At 44.8% G+C, this 21,815-nt stretch overlaps 1 protein-coding gene across 2 annotated transcripts in view; it reads right to left on the bottom strand.

Moving 5' to 3' along the window:
• Window positions 1–17,356, bottom strand: part of TMEM54 (transmembrane protein 54) — a 42,885-nt gene extending 25,529 nt beyond the window's left edge. The window contains exons 1-2 of one of the 2 annotated variants that reach the window (XM_068268840.1): window positions 17,257–17,356; window positions 3,457–3,650 (exon numbers count right to left, since the gene is read on the bottom strand). In XM_068268840.1, coding sequence (XP_068124941.1) covers window positions 3,457–3,650; window positions 17,257–17,269 — 207 coding nt within the window. In that variant the 5' untranslated portion in view covers window positions 17,270–17,356. Of the gene's footprint in view, window positions 1–3,456; window positions 3,651–16,629; window positions 16,726–17,256 lie in introns of those variants that run through there. The other variant, XM_068268841.1, reaches the window with a different exon arrangement.
• Between the last annotated feature and the right edge of the window lie 4,459 nt (window positions 17,357–21,815).

Genomic DNA, 21,815 nt, shown 5'->3' with positions numbered 1-21,815 from the left:
ATAATTCTGGCTGCCGCATTCATGATGGACTGCAGTGGGGCTGTTTGGGTCATAGGGAGACCAGACAGCAGGGCATTGCAGTAGTCAAGGCGGGAAATTATGAGGGCATGGATGAGGAGTTTGGCGGTGGCAGAGGTCAGGAAAGGGCGAATCTTACAGATGTTACGAAGGTGGAAGTTGCAGGACTTTGTGAGGTTTTGGATGTGGGGAGTGAAGGAGAGTGCGGAGTCCAGGGTGACACCCAGACAGCGAGCTTGAGAGGTAGGGTGAATGGTAGTGTGGTTAACAGTGACATGCACATGCACTGACTTCCTGTGTTATATATTTTGCAGCTTCAGTGGTTTCCAAAGTTTAATAAAACTAAAACGAAATATTTTCCTAATGGAAGCTTGTTAAACACATAATACTGTTTTTAAACTGCAAAGTTATGTAACACAGACAAGCTTACGCTAATGCTAAAGTATTTACCCATTTAAACTTAAAAGTAAATATCAAAGTTGGTTGCAAGTGTTGGAGATGAGAAACAAAGTCTCCTGTCCTAAGTAATTACTCCTACAGCAATTTGGAAGTCTTTGGACAGTAATAGTTTGAACAGTTCACACAATGAAAATTGAATTTTCAACTTAAAAACTGGTTGCACTACCTTTAAATAAAATAATTGCTACAAAACCTTGTTAAGGAATGTTATCCCATTGTTCCCTGCAGAACTAGCTTAATCCAGACATATTTGTGAGCATGAACCTCATGTATCTGGTCCTGCTGGGGTCTCTGCTGAGTTCAGTCCAGGACTAAAGCTAAAGCAGTTTAATTTCCCAAAGCCATTCACATGTAGATATTTGTGTTTTGGATTAATGTTGTATTGGATAAATTAATTCTGCTTTAGTTTAAGCTCATGAATTAAAGACCAGACATTCTCACTGATAAAAATAAATGAAGCAGAGTAAATTGTTGGGTGCTGTGTGAACATTCCAAATCAGGGGGCGCATCCTCACAAGTTTGCCTCATGCAGCAAAAAGTCTAGAACCAGCCCTGAATGCTGCCTGTGTGCTATGCTCTGTACAGTTATACATGGTCTGGTTAAATTGTGGGTGAGGTGAGGGGGACACATGAGCAGGTTTGGAAAGCACAAGGGACTGGAATTTGATCTCCAGGTGGTCATCCACTCCACCAATGAAAACAGTTGTCTGGTGGTGAGATAGTTGCAAAACAGTGTAACTCTATGCTTACAGAATTGGGCACTGATTTATGGAAATTGAATGCGATTCTGCTATGGGGAAAACTGAAAATGTATGTGATTCTGATGATAAGTGTGACCCTGGCCTAAGGCAAAATGTTAATATAAAAAAAGACCTGCTATAAATCTTTTCTTCTTCCCTCCATAGTTACTGCAGCAGTAGTGTCTGCTCCTTTGCTGTTCAGTCAGGCCTATAACCTCCCCATGTGTCACACACCAAAACTACTAAGTTCCCTCAAGGGACCACTTCCCTGCTTTGCATTCATAGACAGGATGAGGCAGAAGTGTCCTAACAGTCCTGGCTGTTCTCTCTGTAGTATGGCATAAGTGAGTCATCATGCACACTCACACCTAGTGCCCCGGAGAGCAGTGGAGGAATGCTGCAGGAAAGCGCAGAAAGGTTGCTGCAATGATATGTTCATTTAAGATAAAAATTGTTGGTGTGCTCCAATTTACTTTAAGGCTGCTTACACACTAAGACATTACAGGCGCACGTTAGTGCAGCCTGTAACGCTCCCCCAACGCACAGCAATGTAACACAAGTGGGCTGTTCACACTGCCCACGTTGCGTTACATGTAACGCTGCACGTTCTTCCGAAAGTGCAGCATACTATAGCGTTACAGCGGCTTAAAGAGACTCTGAAGCGAGAATAAATCTCGCTTCAGAGCTCAAAGTTAGCAGGGGCATGTGTGCCCCTGCTAAACCGCCGCTATCGCGCCGCACAAAGGGGGTCCCTTCACCCCCAAACCCACCCCAGCATGACTTGGTAGTGCATTTGGTCTCTCCTGGAGGCAGGGCTAACGGCTGCAGCCCTGCCTCCAGTCGCGTCTGTCAGCGGCGCATCGCCGCCTCTCCCCCGCCCCTCTCAGTGAAGGAAGACTGAGAGGGGCGGGGGAGAGGCGGAGATACGCGCTGACAGATGCGCGTGGGGCAGGGCTGCGGCAGTTAGCCCTGCCCCAACCAGGAAGCGCTCCCCCGCATTACAAAGGGGGATTTGGGGGTGAAGGTACCCCCGTTAAGCCACGCTATAGCGGCGTTTTAGCAGGGGCACACATGCCCCTGCTAACTCTGAGGTCTGAAGCGAGATTTATTCTCGCTTCAGTCTCTCTTTAAGCCGCGTTAGACTGTTTGCACATGCTCAGTCATGTTGGGGAGGAGCGGAGAGCGGCCAGGCACATGGCTTATTAATATTCACTGCACGTTGTGACGTGCAGTGTTTACTTCCTGGTGCGGCCGCTCTGTGTGGCGATTGGCCGGCGGGACCAAGTGATGCTGCATGCGTCCAAGAGTACGCATCATGGACGCCAGAGTGAGCTGCACAACGCGGCTCACTCTGACGTCCACATCGAAGAGCACCAGGCCTTGCGTTAGGTGCACGTTATGCGACCTTAACGTAGCACCTAACGTAACGTCTTGGTGTGCAAGTAGCCTAAAATCACAATTTGATTTGATTTTCCACACGCAATATCATTCCTTTGCATGCCTACACCTTATAGTGTTGGTAGTATAAGATATTGCATGACAGATATTGTATAATGGTCTGCTAGCAGATCTGTACAGAAAAGTTGTAGCAGCCAGCTTTTTCAGATCTTTTTCCAGTACAAATATAATTGTGAAGATAAATGTTAGGTCCAAACAAAGCAAAATATTATACACATGCATAAAAACAGATGGGGTTTGCATGCATTTTGGTCCTGCAAATACCATTTGTTTGTATGTATTTGTTTTGCAAATAAAAGGGAAATTATTCTGTTTTAGCTTTAGATAGATTGGGGGGGACGTAGAGCCTCTTGTTATTGGTGTCTGTGACTCTCATGGAAAGATTACCCCTCAATTCCTTTCCTAGCTGCAGCCATGGCATCTGTGCAAGCCCCCACTGTTCTGTTTCCCCTATCTCATTTAAATCCACCATATATTCCATTGGAGAGCCCACTAGAAAGAAGTCAACACTGCCGCCAGCCTCTTGAGGAATTTGCATAGAAATATTTGGAGGAATCCCAAAAGTTCAGTACACAGCAGCACACATTGTATATTCAGCTGAAGGATACATGTAATATGACAGAACAGTTTTTCATATTATTTGAATATTACATGGCTGTAGATCATGTTGTACAAGTCAACTGTGCTGTAAACTCTATCATAACATCAGGTTCATCCAACTGGCCATGTACATATGTACCTATACTCCACTTCATGTATACATACTGAATACTCCACCTACCAGAATTGCAGATGCCACAGCAGATATGTTGGTCACCGAGTATAGTAGCGACATAGCGTCCGACTGCTGGGAAACATGTCTCAGCACTAACCCATGTACAATAGCTCCCACTATAAAATTGAGGTGTCCAATCACAATCAGTGCAAGGCCCAATTTCATCAGGACCTTTGCATACTGGGGGGTATCCAGGGCCTCTGTGGAGAAAAGGAAACCAAATGCAAGGTTATATAGGCACAAGTAAATACAATTTTATAGTTTCTACAGTATATACTTCAAATAACGGCAACCTCAAGTTTAAGTCGACCCCCTAACTTTTGACTCTTTCAATTTGTATTATAGAAACTCTCAAGTCAAACCAAAACTATTGCCTTGTCCCCAACAAGTTTCCTCTACATGTATTGCTATGTCCCCCAGTATTGCCATGTCTCCCCACAGTCACTGTCCCCATGTAACCCTTAATCTGTCATGCCCTCCTACAAGTTTTGTCTCTGCCAGATGAACCCCCAAAGTATTGCCTCTAGTTTCCACAAACTGTCCATTGTGAGTGGTGCAGGTCAAAGTAGAGGGGTTTTCTGACTTGCTGAAGTGGGGAACAGACAACAATAACACTTGCAGCATGCGTTGGGCCAATCTCTTCAGCGATGGAAGCCCAAGCAGAGAAATGCACAAACATCATCATTATTTTTCCTATCACGGACAGGGCAAAAAAGGGAGCGATTTTTATGGACTGACAGAAAATTTGTGGACAGTTGATGACCCTGAACAGGCTAGATTATGAACTCAGAAAGAGTTACCATTGGTCAAAAACTATAATGCACGCAACTAAAATTTACACTGGACACTACTAAAGTACGCACGCACGCACGCACGCACGCACGCACGCACACACGCACACACACACTGGATACCAGACACACATGGTAGCAATCACTCCTCTTCAAGCTAATTAATTCATTTTACAACATTCAAAGACTGGCTTATTAATTATCATTAATAAGCCAGATTGTAAGATGGATTGTGCTACAGTTTGTATGCAGGTTTGTCATATGCACAAGCCTATTTCCAAAAAAGATTTGGGATACTGTGCAAAATGTAAATAGGATTGAAAGTAAATGATTTGCAAATCATGTAAACGCTGTATTTAATTACAAATAACATAAAACCTCATAAGAAATGATACAGGTCATTGTGGAAGACCTGGCAGGCGCACACAGTTTTTCAATTCATTTCATACACCGATTTTCAATACACTTCATTCTGAAATCCATTGAAAATCTGTGTGTAGTGTGTGGAGAGATTTGACCAGATAGATCCCTCTATGATCAGATAAAGATCGGAAAGAGGTTTAGCTGTTGGCCAGGACTTACGAGGCCAAATGAAAAAAAAAAAAGTTAAGTACCTGCATCAAATTTGAATGCACGGAAGACGCCATCCGCACCCTCCGTGCCATTCCGCCTGGTCCCCACAGTTCAATCTCCCTGCCCCCCCCCCCGGGCCGCTCTCGACCCAACTCTCCTGCCTCTTGTAAAATGGCCACCGGAGCTGGCCGCGGCTGCGCAGTCCGCATAGACGAGAGTGCGGCTGCGCAGCTCTAGGGCCTCCCTCCTCGATCCACGCACAGGAGACAGCCTGTAGCGTGGATCGGGGGGGTCTCTAGAGCTGCGCAGTCGCACTCGTGCCTATGCAGACTGCGCAGCCAAGGCCAGCTTCGGCGGCCATTTTACAAGAGACAGGAGAGCCCGAACCGGGCTGTGGGGTCGGGAGCGGCCCCGGGGAAGGGGGGGGGGATATTGAACTGCGGGGACCCGGTGGAACTGCACGGAGGGCGCGGATGGCGTCCTCCGTGCATTCAAATTTGGTGCAGGTACTTAACTTTTTTTTTTAAATTTGGCCTCGTAAGTCCTTTAAGAGCTGTCTGTCTACTGCTAGCTTCTGTGCTACCCCCGATTGGCAGAGATTTTCCATCCGGTCAGTACGATAATTTTGATTGATTTTTATTTAAAGTAAATCCAAATTAAGATCGATCTTACAAGACGGGGCCTCAATTTCTGTAAGATTCGATCAGAGTGATCAAATCTGATGGAGATCAACCAGGACAGTCAATGAATGTATGGATACCTTTGCAGTGGCTATTTTTTTGGGGGAAATAGGGTTACAGAAATAAAATAATATTTTAGAAGGGTTTCTTCCTTGCACACCAGTTTCCAATTGCATCCCCAAAAACATACAAATAAGTGAATTGTCTTCCTCCAAAATTGCTAAGTCGGCCACCCTTTGCACACTAACATGCAAATGCTTTCATAGAAATCAATCATCCAGGAACCTGCATGTTACAGGGCCAGAGTCAGGACACATACAATACTGGGGTACCTCTGTTGCAGGAGAATTAATTATTTTGTAACAAAGACTCTGGCTTTTAACTTAGCTGTAGGGATAGCATTGATTCCGGGATGATTAATTTCTATGAAAATATTTGCATAATTTGAATGTGAGTGTGCAAAGGGTTGATTGACTTTGCTGTGTTGATAGCCACGCCTCCTTTAGCACCCTTATTAAGTATTTTTTTTATGCTAACTGGAAACGATGAGACTGGATTCTGTGTTTTCTCACCAAAATTGGCCAGAGATTAAAGCTCCATCTACACCAAACAATTTTTTTGTCTGATTCGATTCCACTCATTGATTCAATTCGATTCAATCCAAAATGTCCGATCGGGATTCGATTCGATTCAATTTGCCATTGCAAAACAATGGCAAATTGAATCGAATCGAATCCCAGCCGATCGGACATGTTGGATTGAATCGAATAGAATCAATGAATTGAATCGGACAAAAAACTGTATAGTGTAGATGGGGCTTAAGATGGATTTATGGCTCTGGTAAGCATTAGATTGTGAGCTCATCTGAAGGAGAGTTAGTGATAAGACTATAGACTCTGAAAAGTGCTGCGGACCATGTCGGTGCTATATCAATACAAATTAAATAAAAAGGAGCAGGTTCATTTGCAATAAAGATAGTAAAAGTAACACATGCACACAATTATTTATAAAATAATGGGCGAAAATGCCAAATCTTTAAGTCCAGATTTATGTGTAATGGGGACATCAGACATGTAACAAATGGCAGGACTTGGCAGCTCACTCATATCCTATTTAAAAAGAGGAAAGGTGAAACCAGCACAGCCAACCTATCTCTGTCCAATCTGGTTAAGAAACTTTGTCTCTTTCTAGAGATATTGTTTTCATTTCACACTGTATCAGTTGCAGATCCAGAATGATAAGATTGCAACCAGTGGCGTAGCTAAGGAGCAGTGGGCCCCGATGCAAGTTTTACAATGGGGCCCCCCAAGCACTCTATACATAACAATTGATACAGCGCACCAAAACCTGCCAATGGCCAATACAGTGTCAGAGGTGCAAGAAGGGGATGGGGAACAGTTTGTTAAGAATTACCACTATTTAAAGCATCTATCGAGGTGATTATTATGAACACAGAACCAATAGAGAGCTAATACTGTAGTTGAGGGAGGGCCCTCTGCCCTCTGCAACCCCTATTGCTACGCCCCTGATTGCAACGCAACCATGATGGAAAGTTGCATCGCATATTTTCAATGCAATGCGACACATTCAGTACAGTATACAGTCCATAGATTTATGCTTGCACCGCACCCAGAACAACACGCATTGCCCAGCAGCTGCAGTGCCTTATCCCAGTGGAACGAGTCACACCGCACCCTAAACATGCAAATGTAAAAAGTGCCACTGAAATATAATTGCATCGCATTTCGATGAGATTCTATCTCCGTTATTCCGCAACGCAACAGACATAATGTGACACCAACACAGAACATCACAGTTCCTCAGGGCTAATCCCCACTAGAAACTGCATGTGGACGTACATTAATACCACAGCTATTGATCAGAAATCAGATAGGACATGTTGGAAATAATCGATCTGGCAATGAATCTGTCGGAAAATCTTATTGGGTGTACCAGGCAATGTCTGATGTCCTTGCAGATTTTTCAAACACATGATGCAAAAGCTGCATCAAAACAAATCATACAGTAAAATGAAGCCCATATACATGATTTGCTGCTTACACAGTTTTGTGGCACATTAGGATTGTGCGCCATGCTGTACGTGATGTTCTAAATGATTGAAAGTTCCAAAGCATAGACTACTTACTTTCTTCATATTCAGCTGGCTTAATACCAGACATTTCCAAGCACCGGGACACCTGCTTGCATATCAGTGTTTGACCCAGAGACTGGTGATGTATATATTTGTATATATCTAATGTCCAAAGTCTACAGTCAGTCCAGATTTTAATCATTCACTGAGTGACAGCGATGGCGGGGGAGTGGCCTGGAATTATTTACACTGACTACATGTCTGGTGCAGTGATGTCTCCTTTGTTATGAGCTTCACAGGTAGTGTAGCTGGTGCAGCGTATACAAAAAGCTGAGACAGATAGGAGGCAAACGACGTTTAATAAAATGTGCAATATACAATATAAAATGTGCAATGGCCACTTTATTAGGTCCACCTGTCCAATTGCTGTACAGAGGTGACGTAAATAATGAAAAATAGAAAATTAACTTTGTAGTGATAGGCCCCTAGATAGTCAAAAAGGCTTTCTTGATCCTCTTACAACCCACCGTTTCAGCACTGGGTCCCTCTGAACATATTCAATAAGACCTTGTCAAATATGTTGCTCATGGCCGCTCTCTCTTGTCCGAATACGATCTTACTGGGTGCGTGTGTGTAAAGCTAAGTATCCACGGCCAGATGGACTGGATAGATCTCTGCTGACAAACAATTTTTCCCTAATCCATCTGGCCTGATCTAAAGCATAATTTGCAGCTAAAAAAAAAACAATCGCACTAATCACTGCAGGAGTCTATGGGGATCTGATAAATTGCTTGTTCAGTGATCCGACATGACGGCCATGATCGTTGTGCATGACCAGTACAGAGAAGATTATACCCATATGGGAGCATGGTCACGATCTAGAAGAGGGTCCTGTGAAGCAGTGGTGGACATGAAGAGGAATTGGGAAGCCTTTGGGTCACCTAGAGCAGATCAGCTAATTTTGGTGCAATCGCTTGGGCACCCGCTATAGCCATATTACGGCTATAGCGTCACTCGGTGACTAATTTGGGTGCTGAGCAGAGTGGTCTGTACAAGCAGATAGGCACACAATGTAACAAGTTAGAACTCTTAACTGAAGAAAAACATGCAGAGATATATCATACAGAACCATCAGGAAATGCAGCTTACTTAGAACAGATAGAATGTAGAGTCAAAGTTGACCCTAATGATGTAGTATAGGAGGCGAATCGAACCGCCATAAAGTTCACCACCGAAATTCGCCTGGAACCGTTCGGGCCATCTCTAGTGGCCCCTAGAGATGTCGGCGAACCCCTCACCCTGTACTACTTCCAGGTCGCTATGACCCGTAGTAATACGGCTGCGATGGGCCGGCTGTGCGCGTCCTTGATAGCGCCTGTTGCCGGGCACTTTCTGTGCATGAGCGTGACGTCATGAGTGATGTCACGCTCATGCGCAGAGAGTGCCCGGCAACAGGCGCCTGATCAAAGATGCGCACCGTCGGCCCAACGCAGCCGTATTACTACGGGTCATAGCGACCCGGAAGTAGTACGGCCACATAGAGATTCGCGGCCAAACTGTTCGCTCACATCTCTAGTGGCCACACACGATACAATAAAATGATGAGATTTTACAGCAATTCGATAAAAAAAGATCGGATTTCCCCAAAAAATCAAAAGCTTTTTTTATTTCAGCAAGAAATCCGATCAGATTTCCCATTTTTATTCCATAAAAGCCATGTGCACTTAGGTACTCACCCTTCCTGTATCATTTGCAGCCCCCATCTATGTTTGGCTGCCCCCCTTCCTTTGCTCCCCCTCTTTATGTATAAAGTATTCCCTAAACAATGGCTTGCTTTGCTCTTGTTGAAATGCAACCCTAATTACATGTTTTGGAATGTGATTGTAAATGACCCCTCCCTGTCTGATCTTGTATATTGGCCAAGTAGGGGGTAAAGCTTTTTGTGGTGCAGATACACGGGACTTTCTAGGCATAGGTTATAATTGTGGTGTGGTAGAAAGCTGATTCTTGAGCAGCTCTCAGCAGGCAACAGACAGCATTCTTGCTTTCAGCAGCCCAAGGGCCCCTTCACATTACAGAATAAAAAGTGATCAGGAAAAAATGTGATCTCAGCTCAGATGTTTTTCATGTGTGCTCTTGTATGACTTTTGTGCCATTGCAAAGTCCCATTCAGTTTTTCTAAATGAAGAAGAGCAGTTGAACACAATCAGGGTGTAGATCAAGTAACCTTGATATGAGGGGAAACAAATACATAAGAGAAGAACAGGAGCCAATATAGTGTAGTATTTCTAGATGGTAAGGTATGGATGAGTAATGGTACCCATACATTTAGCGATGAAGGACAGATTCCACCAAGAGACTAATCTCTCTCTAATCGAATCGGATTAGAAAGATCTGTCAGCTTCCCATACACCGCAGGCGGATTCCTGATCAATTTCATGCTGAAATCTCTCGGGATTGGCTGAGTCCGTCGTATCCGCCGCTGCCCCCTAGTGTATAAGTGTACATACCATATATATGTGTGCATTTATACATAACCTGTCCTGTGTAGCAGGGCCGGCCGGCCGTCTTCCGAATTTGCCGCTCTTCCATTAGACCCATACACGCCGCCGGTTGAACTTGATGGACGTTTGTCTTTTTTCAACCCAAATAACTATGTAACTATGTGGTGGGTATGCAACATCACACACGCGGCACGTGCCATGCGCCAGCACCTTGTATAGGGCTAATGGAAGAGTGGTGGATTCTGAAGAAGGACGGTCACCACGACACAGGACAGGTATGTATAGATGCACACATATATGTACATTGATACACTGGGGGAACAGCGTCGGCGCTTTTGTTGCGTTTGTCTCTCGTCCCAATATTGCTCACTGTTACCGTCGTGCCCCCATCAACCGCAATGGCCCAACAACTTGCAGCATGTACGATAGAAATGCTTGGCCAAAAATTGGTGGCACTCTCGATCGGGCATGCACTAGGCAGCACTGATTTTCATCCAGTTTGATAATAATTATCAGATGGTCGATCGGCTGCAGAGTCGCTAGATGTATGGGTAACTTAAGTAGAAAACAAGGTACTCACAAACCTTGGTTGCCTGATAGAACCACCTTTAGTGCGTGTGGAGACCGCCTATCCTGCATTTGGGTAAGTGGGAGATCTCTCTAAGGGCCCATTCACACTTAAAAGCGAAAAACGCCGGCGATTTTTGCCGGCCTTTTGCAGGAGTGATTTTCCCGCAATTTCACGTGGAAAAATCACTGGACAGTGCAGCGATTTCTCCGCGATTGCGTTTAACGCTTCTATAGCACTGAAACGCAATCGCCGGGAAATCGCCTGAAAATGGTGCAGGCTGTGCGTTTGCATTTCGCGATTTTGGGCGCTTTGCGGTGATTAACGCAAATCGCCCAAGTAAGAACGGGCCCATAGGGTTTTATCACACTAGCACTCTTTAAAAGCGCTAGCGTTTGAGCGTTTTGCCAAAATCACAGCAAAACGCTCTAGTTTGAATGGGCCCTTCAGGCTGTTCTATCTGTGAAAAACTATCTAACTCTGAAGAAAAATAGAATCTCTTCCCTCCAAAGGCGAGTAACACAAAATATGCAGCATGCAGTGTGTTTGCCAACAGCAGAGAAAAAGAATCAGATCGCACTGGTTGAAATGCCACACTGCAATTTACATTACTGCATCACACCCAGAGTCGTCCTGAAAACATTTGGTCCCAGAGCCTTCTGTCATGCTGCTCCTACATTTTGGAACTCCTTACCTCAGCAGATCAGGAGTCAGGACAGCTCCATCCCTAAAAGTGTTTAAATCCAGACTGAAAACCCACTTGTTCAGTTTGGCATTTGCAGAAATATAATTTTATCCTCTGTGTTAATACTTCATCCTACTACCAGTTACTGAATCTGAGAGCCTAAGCACTTTGAGTCCTGTGGGAGAAAAGCGCTATAGAAATGTTATTGTCAATGCCCTTAAGATCAGCAATGTATTTCAAAAATTAGATGGAAGTGTGAAAGGGCCCAAAGGCCTAGTAGACACTGGGGGGGGGGGTTTAATCAAATAGATTATGAGAGAACCAAAAGTGAATTCTGTGGCAGACCAATCAGAAACAACCGCTCTTTTAAAGTACATACTCAAACAAATTGTTGCCTCGAAATGCAGCCTTTAGCTTTTGGTCAGGTAAAACGCAGTTGAACATGTTGGTAAATATTGCTGGATCATAGACATGTTGTGTATGGGTGTAAACAATGAATCAAAACGTGACAGGAACAGGAATGTTCTCAAAAACAAAGGATTAGACAGGCAGCATCATACATGTGTGTACAAAGAATTGGAATTCCCATCTGATCGATCGCCAACTAAATCAAAACTATCAATTGCATGTAAGATCAACCAGAAATCTGCCCATGTGTGCCAGGTTCAAGAGAAATGAATGCATTAACTAACAAGGTTAGTGTCCATCTAATGGTTTCTACACATTACCGGATCACTGGGTGTGTTGCTGAGTGGAATACATTAAAGGCCCTTTTACACTTAACCTCCTTGCCGGTTATCCCGAGCTCAGCTCGGGGTAACCTGCGCAGGAGGATTTCTCAGGCCCCGCTGGGCCGATTTGCATAATTTTTTTTCCCTACACGCAGCTAGCACTTTGCTAGCTGCGTGTAGTACGCGAACACCGCCGCCGATTCACCGCTACCTGCCGCGCCGAGCCGCCCCCTGCGCAGCCTGGCCAATCAGTGCCAGGCAGCGCTGAGGGGCGGATCGGGATTCCCTGTGACGTCCCGACGTCCATGATGTCGGTGACGTCATCCCGCCCCGTCGCCATGGCGACCGGGGAAGCCCTGCAGGAAATCCCGTTCTGAACGGGATTTCCTGCTTACTCTGATCGCCGAAGGCGATCGGAGTGGGTGGGGGGATGCCGCCGCTCAGCGGCTATCATGTAGCGAGCCCTGGGCTCGCTACATGATTTAAAAAAAAATAATAATAAAAAAAAAGTTCTGCGCTGCCTCCTTGCCAGATTAATTAGACCGGCAAGGAGGTTAATGCTATAAATATATAACTCTCCACCTTGCAACATCATAATCCTCTATATTGCTGTGCAAACCTCCAGGAGTCACTGAGGTGAGCAATGTGGGCTCTACGCAGAGGTTCCTTTACAATCTACCAGTAGATCATGATCTACATCGCCGTGCCGGGAATGAAAGGAATCAGCCGTCGCTGGGGGGTGAGTTAATCTGCTGGGTGGATCACTTATGTGTCGCGGGTCGGGGATTGTGCACCACTTTACACACGCCTGATTATCGGCTGAGGCAGTCGTTATCGGCCGCCTCAGCCGACTTTAGTCAAGAATGTGTACGAGGCTTAAAAAACTGATTTGTTACATGATCAAAACAATCAAGGTTTAGAGCAACCTTTCTGGAAAGTACATCTGTTGTAAAGGTCGATTTACTGGAAATACAGTCCATTTTAAACAAATGGTCATCTTAATGTTGAACAGGATATAGATAAAAGAACAGTTAAGAGATCTGAACTCAACTTATTCATTCTGTGAAACGATTGTATAAAATGAGTACACATACATGTTATGGCCATGCAAGAGCATACTACAAACTTCAATCGTGCAGAAACATTCACCCTGTGCAGTGTATATTTCTCCTAAGATTAGTTGCCATTGGGGTCAGGGCTGGATTTTCCATAAGGCACTGTAGGCACGTGCCTACAGGCGCCTTATGTAAGAGAGGCGGCCCCCTCTTCAGATCACTGACCTCAGGAGCTTATAGTCTAATCCCTGCCTCATATCACTGACCTCAAGCACTTACACCCTAATCCTTGTCACATGTCACTGTGGATGATATGAGCCAGTGATTGGAATGTAAGATACTAAGGTCAGTTAGTGACATAAGGCAGGAATTAGAGTACAGAATATTTTTACATGGGGGTGTGGCCTATGTTCAGGGGCGGAGCTTTGGGCGCCAGAAAGCCTGTGTCTACAGGCCTCTGAGTTGTAAATCCGGCCCTGATTGTGGTGTCTACAGCAGTAAGGGTTAGTTCACATTGCATCAGTTACACTGCAGAATAATTCTGCATGACTGCCCATACAATTCTGTGAGCCTGTTCACAATCTCCACTGCAGTTCACACTCATTATAACACGTGTGTTATTCAACAGACCATTGTGAATCCAGTCTAATGGATATTCCACAGATATACAGTAATCATTTTTCATTTTGACCTTTTTCAGAAGGATCAGAGTTGTTTCTATGAGCAGCCAAACACATCAGCCAGCACACTTTCAAATTAGTTAAAGTGGAAGACACTGCATCTTCAAACAGCTAGTGTGTTTCTTAGCGGAAATTACCCTGACATTGCATGTATAATACACCCTAATGACATCCTGTGACTAAACTGGCCAAAACGCTTGGTAATAATATTTAAATTACGCAATTTGAGTTAATTGGTAGAAAAGTAGCAAAAAGCATCATGCTGGCTCTTTATTACACTTTAAAAAGAAGTTACTACTGTGTATTTTCTGACATGAAATGTACTGGGTATCATATCAACCAATGTAATAATTTCTGTAAATTGTCAGCTTAACCAGTTAAGGATGACACTAGTTGAATCCACGCCCTGTTTTAATGCTGATGTGGCTGCCAGGGTGTAGATTTCAGCTCGCCAATTCCGCGCGTTCTCACTGTCCTCGTCACTGTCTCCACACCGCAGCGCACTCGCCCTGCCGTCCCTATGACAGCAGAGCCCTGTGAGCGATCAGCCGATTCCATTGGCTCCTAACCCGACTATCATTGTAAGCAACTACCATTGGCTTACATTGATAGACAGGGTAGGGAGCCAATGAAAGCAGCTCCTGACTGGCTCACAGAAACTTTGCTTTCATAGAGACGGCAGAGTAGGTGGCTTGAGGTTCCCGGCGCAGCGTGGATTGTGGTTACGGCGGGGATGTGCGGCGATTCGCACATATTCTGCAGTTTATGGTACCAGCGGTCTCTGGTCCTTAAAGAGGAACTCCAGTGAAAATTATGTAATAAAACAAAGTGCTTCATTTTTACAAAAATTATGTATAAAAGATTTAGTCAGTGTTTTCCCATTGTAAAAGCTTTCCTCTCTTTGATTTACATTCTGACATTTATCACATGTTGACATTTTTACTGCTGGCAAGTGTTGTCACTGGAATTACCTTCTGCATGCTTTTTTGGCAGTTGGAAACAACGGTAAACAGCTATTTCCCACAATGCAACGAAGTTCACAGACAGGAAACTACCAGAAAAATAGTCTTCACAGTCTCCTGTGGGAGGGGTGTTACCACAATATCAGCCATACAGAGCCACCTGATGATCCATTTGTGAAAAGGAATAGATTTATCTTGTAAAAGGGGCTATTGGCTACTGATTGGGATGAAGTTCAATTCTTGGTCACGGTTTCTCTTTAAGGGGACAGAGACCACTGGTACTTAAGTGGTTAAAGTGAACCTGAAGCAAAAAATAAAAGTTAAAATAAACATACACAGGTCATACTTACCTCTCTCATAGTCTACTCATTAATCTCTTTCTCCTCTTCTGCGTCCCGTTTGTCCACTGTGATCAATGGAATTCTCCATCCTCCATTTTGAAAATGTCCATTACCCCATAACAGCTTCATGGTCAGCAGACTGTTAAACTGTAATATCACCCACTTGAGCCATAGGGAAACATGGACATTACCTTGCTCATCAGTTATCCTTTCAGTTATAACTGACAGCAACTGATATACAACTGACAGCAACTGATATATTTTAATGTCGGAATTGGAAGGAATCGTTGTAAGAAGAAAATGGTGAGCTTCTGAGAGGAACTGACTGTCAGGTAAGTACGTAATATTCATTTGCAGGTACATCGTGTGTTTAATTTAAATAATTTTTCTCAGTTCAGGTTCTTTTTAAATAAATTCTGTGCAAGCTGGCACTGGTAGTGAGACCTGTGAGTGGGGGTTTAGGATCAGTTTCATCTATCTTTTTAAAGTAAACAGACTGTAATTATTAACAGTCTGTTCTTTCCAAGGCCATGGCTGTTAGTGAATGGGAGCTTTGCTGACTGTCATCTGCACAGGGCTTGGCTTCCTGTGAAAATGTTTCAAATTGCCACACATCACAACTAGCATCAATTAGTATCAACAACATTTAGCGACTTGATTATCCAGTTCTAAATTCTTCAGTAGCAGCCTGTTGGAGATACACGCACAGACACTGACTGCAGCTTGTGTGGATCCCGCCCAAGGCAATAGGAATAACTAGAATCTCAATGTACTGAACTGGCCATTACACCTCCTTTCCTTCTATGATGTGTATTTTTAGCCATGTTTGAATACTTATTATATTCCCTAATGTGGATTTTAATGTGGATTTTAAGGGTTATGTAATATAATAGATAATAACCATGTTATATAAGTCTAGAACTCCTACAATCATCCCATTTCATTACATCACTTTACTAATGTCTAAATGGGACAAATGAGCAGAGCAAATAAACAAAAAAGTAAATGGACAAGTAAACAAAGAGTATGGTAGCTGTGTAACATGTACACTGACCCAGAGCGTAATACATCCCCAGGCAAGTGTCAGCTTTAATGCAGGGTAAGAACTACCTGGGCTGGCATGGAAGGCCTCTTTTTGCATGGTAACTTCTTCAAGCAGACAAATCACATTATTCAGCATCACAAAATCTATTCTCCAGCACTACAAATGCAGCAACATTTACATCTGCCAAACGGGATATGTACCCATTTCTTAATACAATAAAAACACTGTGCAATCAGAAATTTACTTTCATTAGTAGGACCATGCAACCAATCAGGAATTGTTTGACTAAAGACAACCACACAAATGTAACAATTGATAGTTAGGTTGGTTGGCTAATGGTGCAACATGTCTCCATCTCTAAACCTCCTCATGAGTACATCATGCATCAGAAGTGCCCATTATCACACCCTTATTCACCCCTCCATGGTCCTGTATACACCCATCTGCCACAAGTGATGCTGAAATTGCTTACCGTTATGGATATAAGTATATGGTAGGGATTAGATTGTGAGCTCCTCTGAGGGAGGGTTAGCAACATGACTGTATACTCTGTAAAGTTCTGCAGAGGATGCCAGTGCTGTATGGATACATAATAATAATAATACAAATGACTATTTGATTGTAGCGCCTTTGAGTGAGAGTTAGTGGCTATGTACTCTGTAAAGTGCAGAGGACATCAGTGCTGTATGAATATATAATAATAATATAAAGACCTTTGTCTAAGACTATGATAAGAATTACATTGTAAACTCCTCCGAGTCACAGTTAGTGTACTCTATGGAAGATGTCAGTGCTATAGAAAAGTAATACAAATAAATAAATAATAATGGGACTACATAAGGACACAGTTGCTGAAGGTTACAACAAACTAAAATTGTGAACTTGCTTATAAGAAAGTGCAAACATAACCTACCAGATATCAGATTACACTACACAATAAAAAAGGCATCATATACAGTAGGTGTACAGTTTCATTCTGTATAATCATCATAAAGGTGTTTGTTCAGGAGTTTTGTGTGCATCAAAAGTACAACTTCAGATAGTCTTGTTAAATGTGAGTTGCACTAGATTATATTATTAATAGTGAGAAGTCACTTACTTGGCCCACACATGGCTCCTGCTGATGTTTCTCCTCTGCTTTCTCTGCTAATCCATGGCCTTTTGTTGCTTAATTTCTCTCCACAGGATCCATTGTGGGCGGCTCCAGCTTCTAACCAGTCAAACTGGTTTGTAAGCTCCACCTGGGCTCAGAGTTTTGTTTTTTTGTAGCTACATGACAGTATTTGGATGTTTTTGTGTTATCACTGGTAAGAGATTATACAGTTGATTATACAGATTTGATACTTTCAGTCCGCTTCTGTCCGCTTTTTATCAGCATATCAATGTTACTGAATGATACATGTTACTGAAAAGCAGACAGAAGCGCATTAGTGTGAATGAGGCCTAAGCAGGCCACAACAATAAATAAATAAAGCTCTTGTATAAACAGTGTGAGGTACAGACCTCTGTTTAAATAGTAGAATGCAAAGTTCTCTCTATAAATACAAATCCACCAAGCAGTGGCGTACCTAGGGTATTTGACACCCAGTGCCCCCCCAAAAAAAGTAAAGGGGCAAAAAACGTGTGGGGGCATAGGCAAAAAAATGGACGTGGCCGTGACCAGATGAGGGCGGAGCTAACTGTAATTTACCGTGAACCCGGGGTGAGAGTGATATGGAGGCTGCCATATTTATTTCCTTTTAAACAATACTAGTTGCCTGCCAGCCCTGCTGATCTATTTGGCTGCAGTACTGAACTGAATCACACCAGAAACAAGCATGCTTGTTCAGGGTCTATGGTTGAAAGAATTAGAGGCAGAGGACCAGCACGGCAGCCAGGCAACTGGTATTGCTTAACCACTTGAGGACCCACCCTTTACCCCCCCTTAAGGACCAGCGTTGAATTCTGTGATCTGTGCTGGGTGGGCTCTACAGCCCCCAGCACAGATCAAACACCAGGCAGAGAGATCAGATCACCCCCCTTTTTTCCCCACTAGGGGGATGATGTGCTGGGGGGGTCCGATCTCTCCTGCCTGCGTGTGGCTGGCGGGGGGGGGGGGGGGGCACCTCAAAGCCCCCCTCCGCGGCGAAATTCCGCTTCCCCCTCTCCTACCTGGCCCCCTGGTGATCGGGGCTGCACAGGACGCTATCCGTCCTGTGCAGCCTGTGACAGGACGTCCCCTGTCACATGGCGGAGATCCCCGGCCGCTGATTGGCCGGGGATCGCCGATCTGCCTTACGGTGCTGCTGCGCAGCAGCGCCGTACAATGTAAACAAAGCGGATTATTTCCGCTTGTGTTTACATTTAGCCTGCGAGCCGCGATCGGCGGCCTGCAGGCTATTCACGGAGCCCCCCGCCGTGAAATGACAGGAAGCAGCCGCTCACGCGAGCAGCTGCTTCCTGATTAATTAGCCTGCAGCCGGCGACGCAGAACTGCGTCGCTGGTCCTGCAGCTGCCACTTTGCCGACGCGCGGTATGAGTGCGCGGTCGGCAAGTGGTTAAAAGGAGATAAATATAGCAGCCTCACTATTATTCTCACCTCGGGTTCCCTTTAAAAGTGCAACGCAAAGACAGTGGACCCAAGTTTTGGTGACCCTTTCCACAGAAAATTCGCATACTTGTCCAGGTTTTCTCAAGAAAATACACGTAATGTGTGCAGATTTGCCCAGAGAATACGTTCAATCATGTCGGCAGATTTGCCCAGAAAATACATGCAATCATGTTGGCAGATTTGCCCAGAGAATACGTTCAATCATGTCGGCAGATTTGCCCAGAAAATACATGCAATCATATCGGCAGATTTGCCCAGAAAATACATGCAATCATGTTGGCAGATTTGCCCAGAGAATACGTTCAATCATGTCGGCAGATTTGCCCAGAAAATACATGCAATCATGTCGGCAGATTTGCCCAGAGAATACGTTCATTCATGTCAGCAGATTTGCCCAGAAAATACATGCAATCATGTCGGCAGATTTGCCCAGAAAATACATGCAATCATGTCGGCAGATTTGCCCAGAAAACACTTCAATCGTGAAGCAGACCTGGCCAGAACATAAACGTAAAAATATAAATAAAAAATAAAAAAAAAAACATTTACTCACCTGCAGCAGAGCTCCTGTTCCGGGCCTCCATCCGGTGTGCAGCTCCCACGATTCTCTGCAGACAGCAACTGAAACTCCCAAAGTCTCCAGAGCAGGGCTTCGGACATTTTACTATAGCCCTGCTCTGCTGCTGCGGTGAACTAACACCGCATCTATTAGATGCCGAAAGTCAGTTCACGCTGGGGGGTGCTTGGAGAATTTTAGGGGGTGCTTCAGCACCCAAAGCACCCCCCCCCCCGGTGCTGCAACTGCCCCCAGTATAGGTAGCTAGTATGGTATGGTGCCCCCCCATAGGTAATATAGTGGCCCTCAGTATAGCTAGTGTAGAGACCCCCATGCCCAGTGTAGCTAGTATAGTGGCCCCCGTATAGCTGCCCCCAGTATAGGTAGTATAGTGGCCCCCAGTATAGGTAGTATAGTGGCCCCCAGTATAGGTAGTATAGTGGCCCCCAGTTTAGGTAGTATAGTGGCCCCCAGTGTAGCTATCATAGTGCCCCCCCAGTGTAGCTAGAAGGAGGGGCGACAGCTGGGATAGTGGTGGGGAGGGGGGAACATAGCATCTCCCTCACCTGGGTCCCCTCCTTCTGCCTCTCTCCCCCCCAAAATGCGGGCAACGGGCAGCAAACGGCGAGCAGGCGGGCGCGGAGAATACTCACGTTACTTCCGCGTATCAGTCTGGAACGCTGCGTCGCCGTCACGTGCCTCTTCTGCGCCTCCAATCATTGGAGGCGCAGAAGAGGCACGTAACGGCGACGCAGCGTTCCAGGCTGATACGCGGAAGTGACGTAAGTATTCTCCGCGCCTGCCTGCTCGCTGCCCACTGCCCCCGGCCCGCATTTTGTGGGGGGGGGGAAGAGAGGCAGAAGGAGGGGACCCAGGTGAGGGAGGGGGGGGGGATATGTCTCCCCTCCCCACCGCTATCCCTGCTGTCACCCCTCCTCCTAGCACTGCTTTTCCCCGCTCCTGCATGACTTTGTCTATGGGGGGTCGTGGCGACACCCCCCTGGTTGTCTGGCACCCGGTGCGCCACGCCCCCCTGCGCCCTGTGGTAGGAACGCCACTGCCACCAAGGAGTTTACATTAATTTAAAGGCCCATATATACGCCTGACTACGGCAGCCGATAATGATCAACTGAAATGATAGGACCCCAACCTGTGAGCGATCTGCCGGATGGATCAACTCAGCCCTGCGACGGCCGATTGCATTGTCTGCGCCACTCATCCGCACGCCACATGAGGTCAACATGCATGCGCTTCTCCGTCATCTCGACACCCCCCCTCCCTCCCAAGTGTCGTCAGCTACATAGCTGAAACGCATCTGTACAGGCCGGCCAGCAATGTCGCCCTAGGCGATCGGGTCCCCATCCCTGACGGGTGACAAAATTTCAAGAGGTATGTACTCACCTTAAGTAAAACAAGTTAAACTGTATAAACAAAACCTTTGCGCTGAATAAAAATTGCTGATGTTTAACATAAGCCCAGCCTAATGATGGGAACATACGGTGCAATTTCCCATCTGATCAACAGGTAATCTGATAGGAAGTTGTATCGTGTGTACATGTGCAAACTGCTCCCAATCAAGAAAGGAATCGATTTTGCAATTAAAACTTCGCAAAATCGATCCCTTTATTGATCAGAAGCAGATCGGACCGGAATTTGCATTGTGTGTTCCCAGCATAAAATACAATCTGTGGACAGAAAACAGAAAGTCAGTGGCTGCACAGCATTGGTGCACACTCGTGATTTAACTATGTAAATCCACAGAATAGGCTACTGTAACTGCCTAGGCATTTCAACAACAGATTATAAAGAAAGAATTTAAAGGGTACTGTATAGGCAGCTTTCCAATATTTCTCTGTCCTCCATCTGCTTCTTGTGACCACTGACCTACAAGGTATTGCTTTGCTGGGGTTATCCTTTATATTCTGTATTGGATACGACTTCAAATTAACATAGCAATCTGTGGCAGGCCATAAGGTGCGTACACACATGCGACTATAGTCGTTTGTAACGATCGTTCCCCGATCTTTACCAACGACGATCGTTACAAAAAACGAACCACCGACTATTAAGGCAAACGACGAACGAGCCAAATCGCTACAAAAGAAAGTTCTGTCTCGGCGGATTTAAACCAACGACGATCGTTTGCAAAAGTAGTACATCGTTGGAAACGATCGTTCGTACTAGGCTTGACATGCGCATTTCACTATTTCTCCATGGAACTTCTCATTTTTATGCGCAGGCGCAATAGTTGCTTTCTGTGATGTAACGTTCGTTCTAACGATCAGATCGTTACACACATTTTAAAACTACCTTTACTTAGGTCGTTCTTTCATCAATTAAAAGTTCGTTCGTCGTTCTTAACGAACGATCGTTGTCGCATGTGTGTACGTAGCATTACACCACATAACCTCATTGCATAATCCGAGCTGAAAAGAAAACATTAAAGAGGAACTCCAGCCTAAACAAACATACTGTCTTTACATTACATTAGTTATGTTAATTAAAATAGAT

This window comes from Hyperolius riggenbachi, chromosome 2 (assembly GCF_040937935.1).
Source record: "Hyperolius riggenbachi isolate aHypRig1 chromosome 2, aHypRig1.pri, whole genome shotgun sequence".
NCBI classification, from domain to species: domain Eukaryota; kingdom Metazoa; phylum Chordata; class Amphibia; order Anura; family Hyperoliidae; genus Hyperolius; species Hyperolius riggenbachi.
Note: the sequence above shows the minus strand (reverse complement) of the source record. Positions and strands in the feature narration are given on the sequence as shown.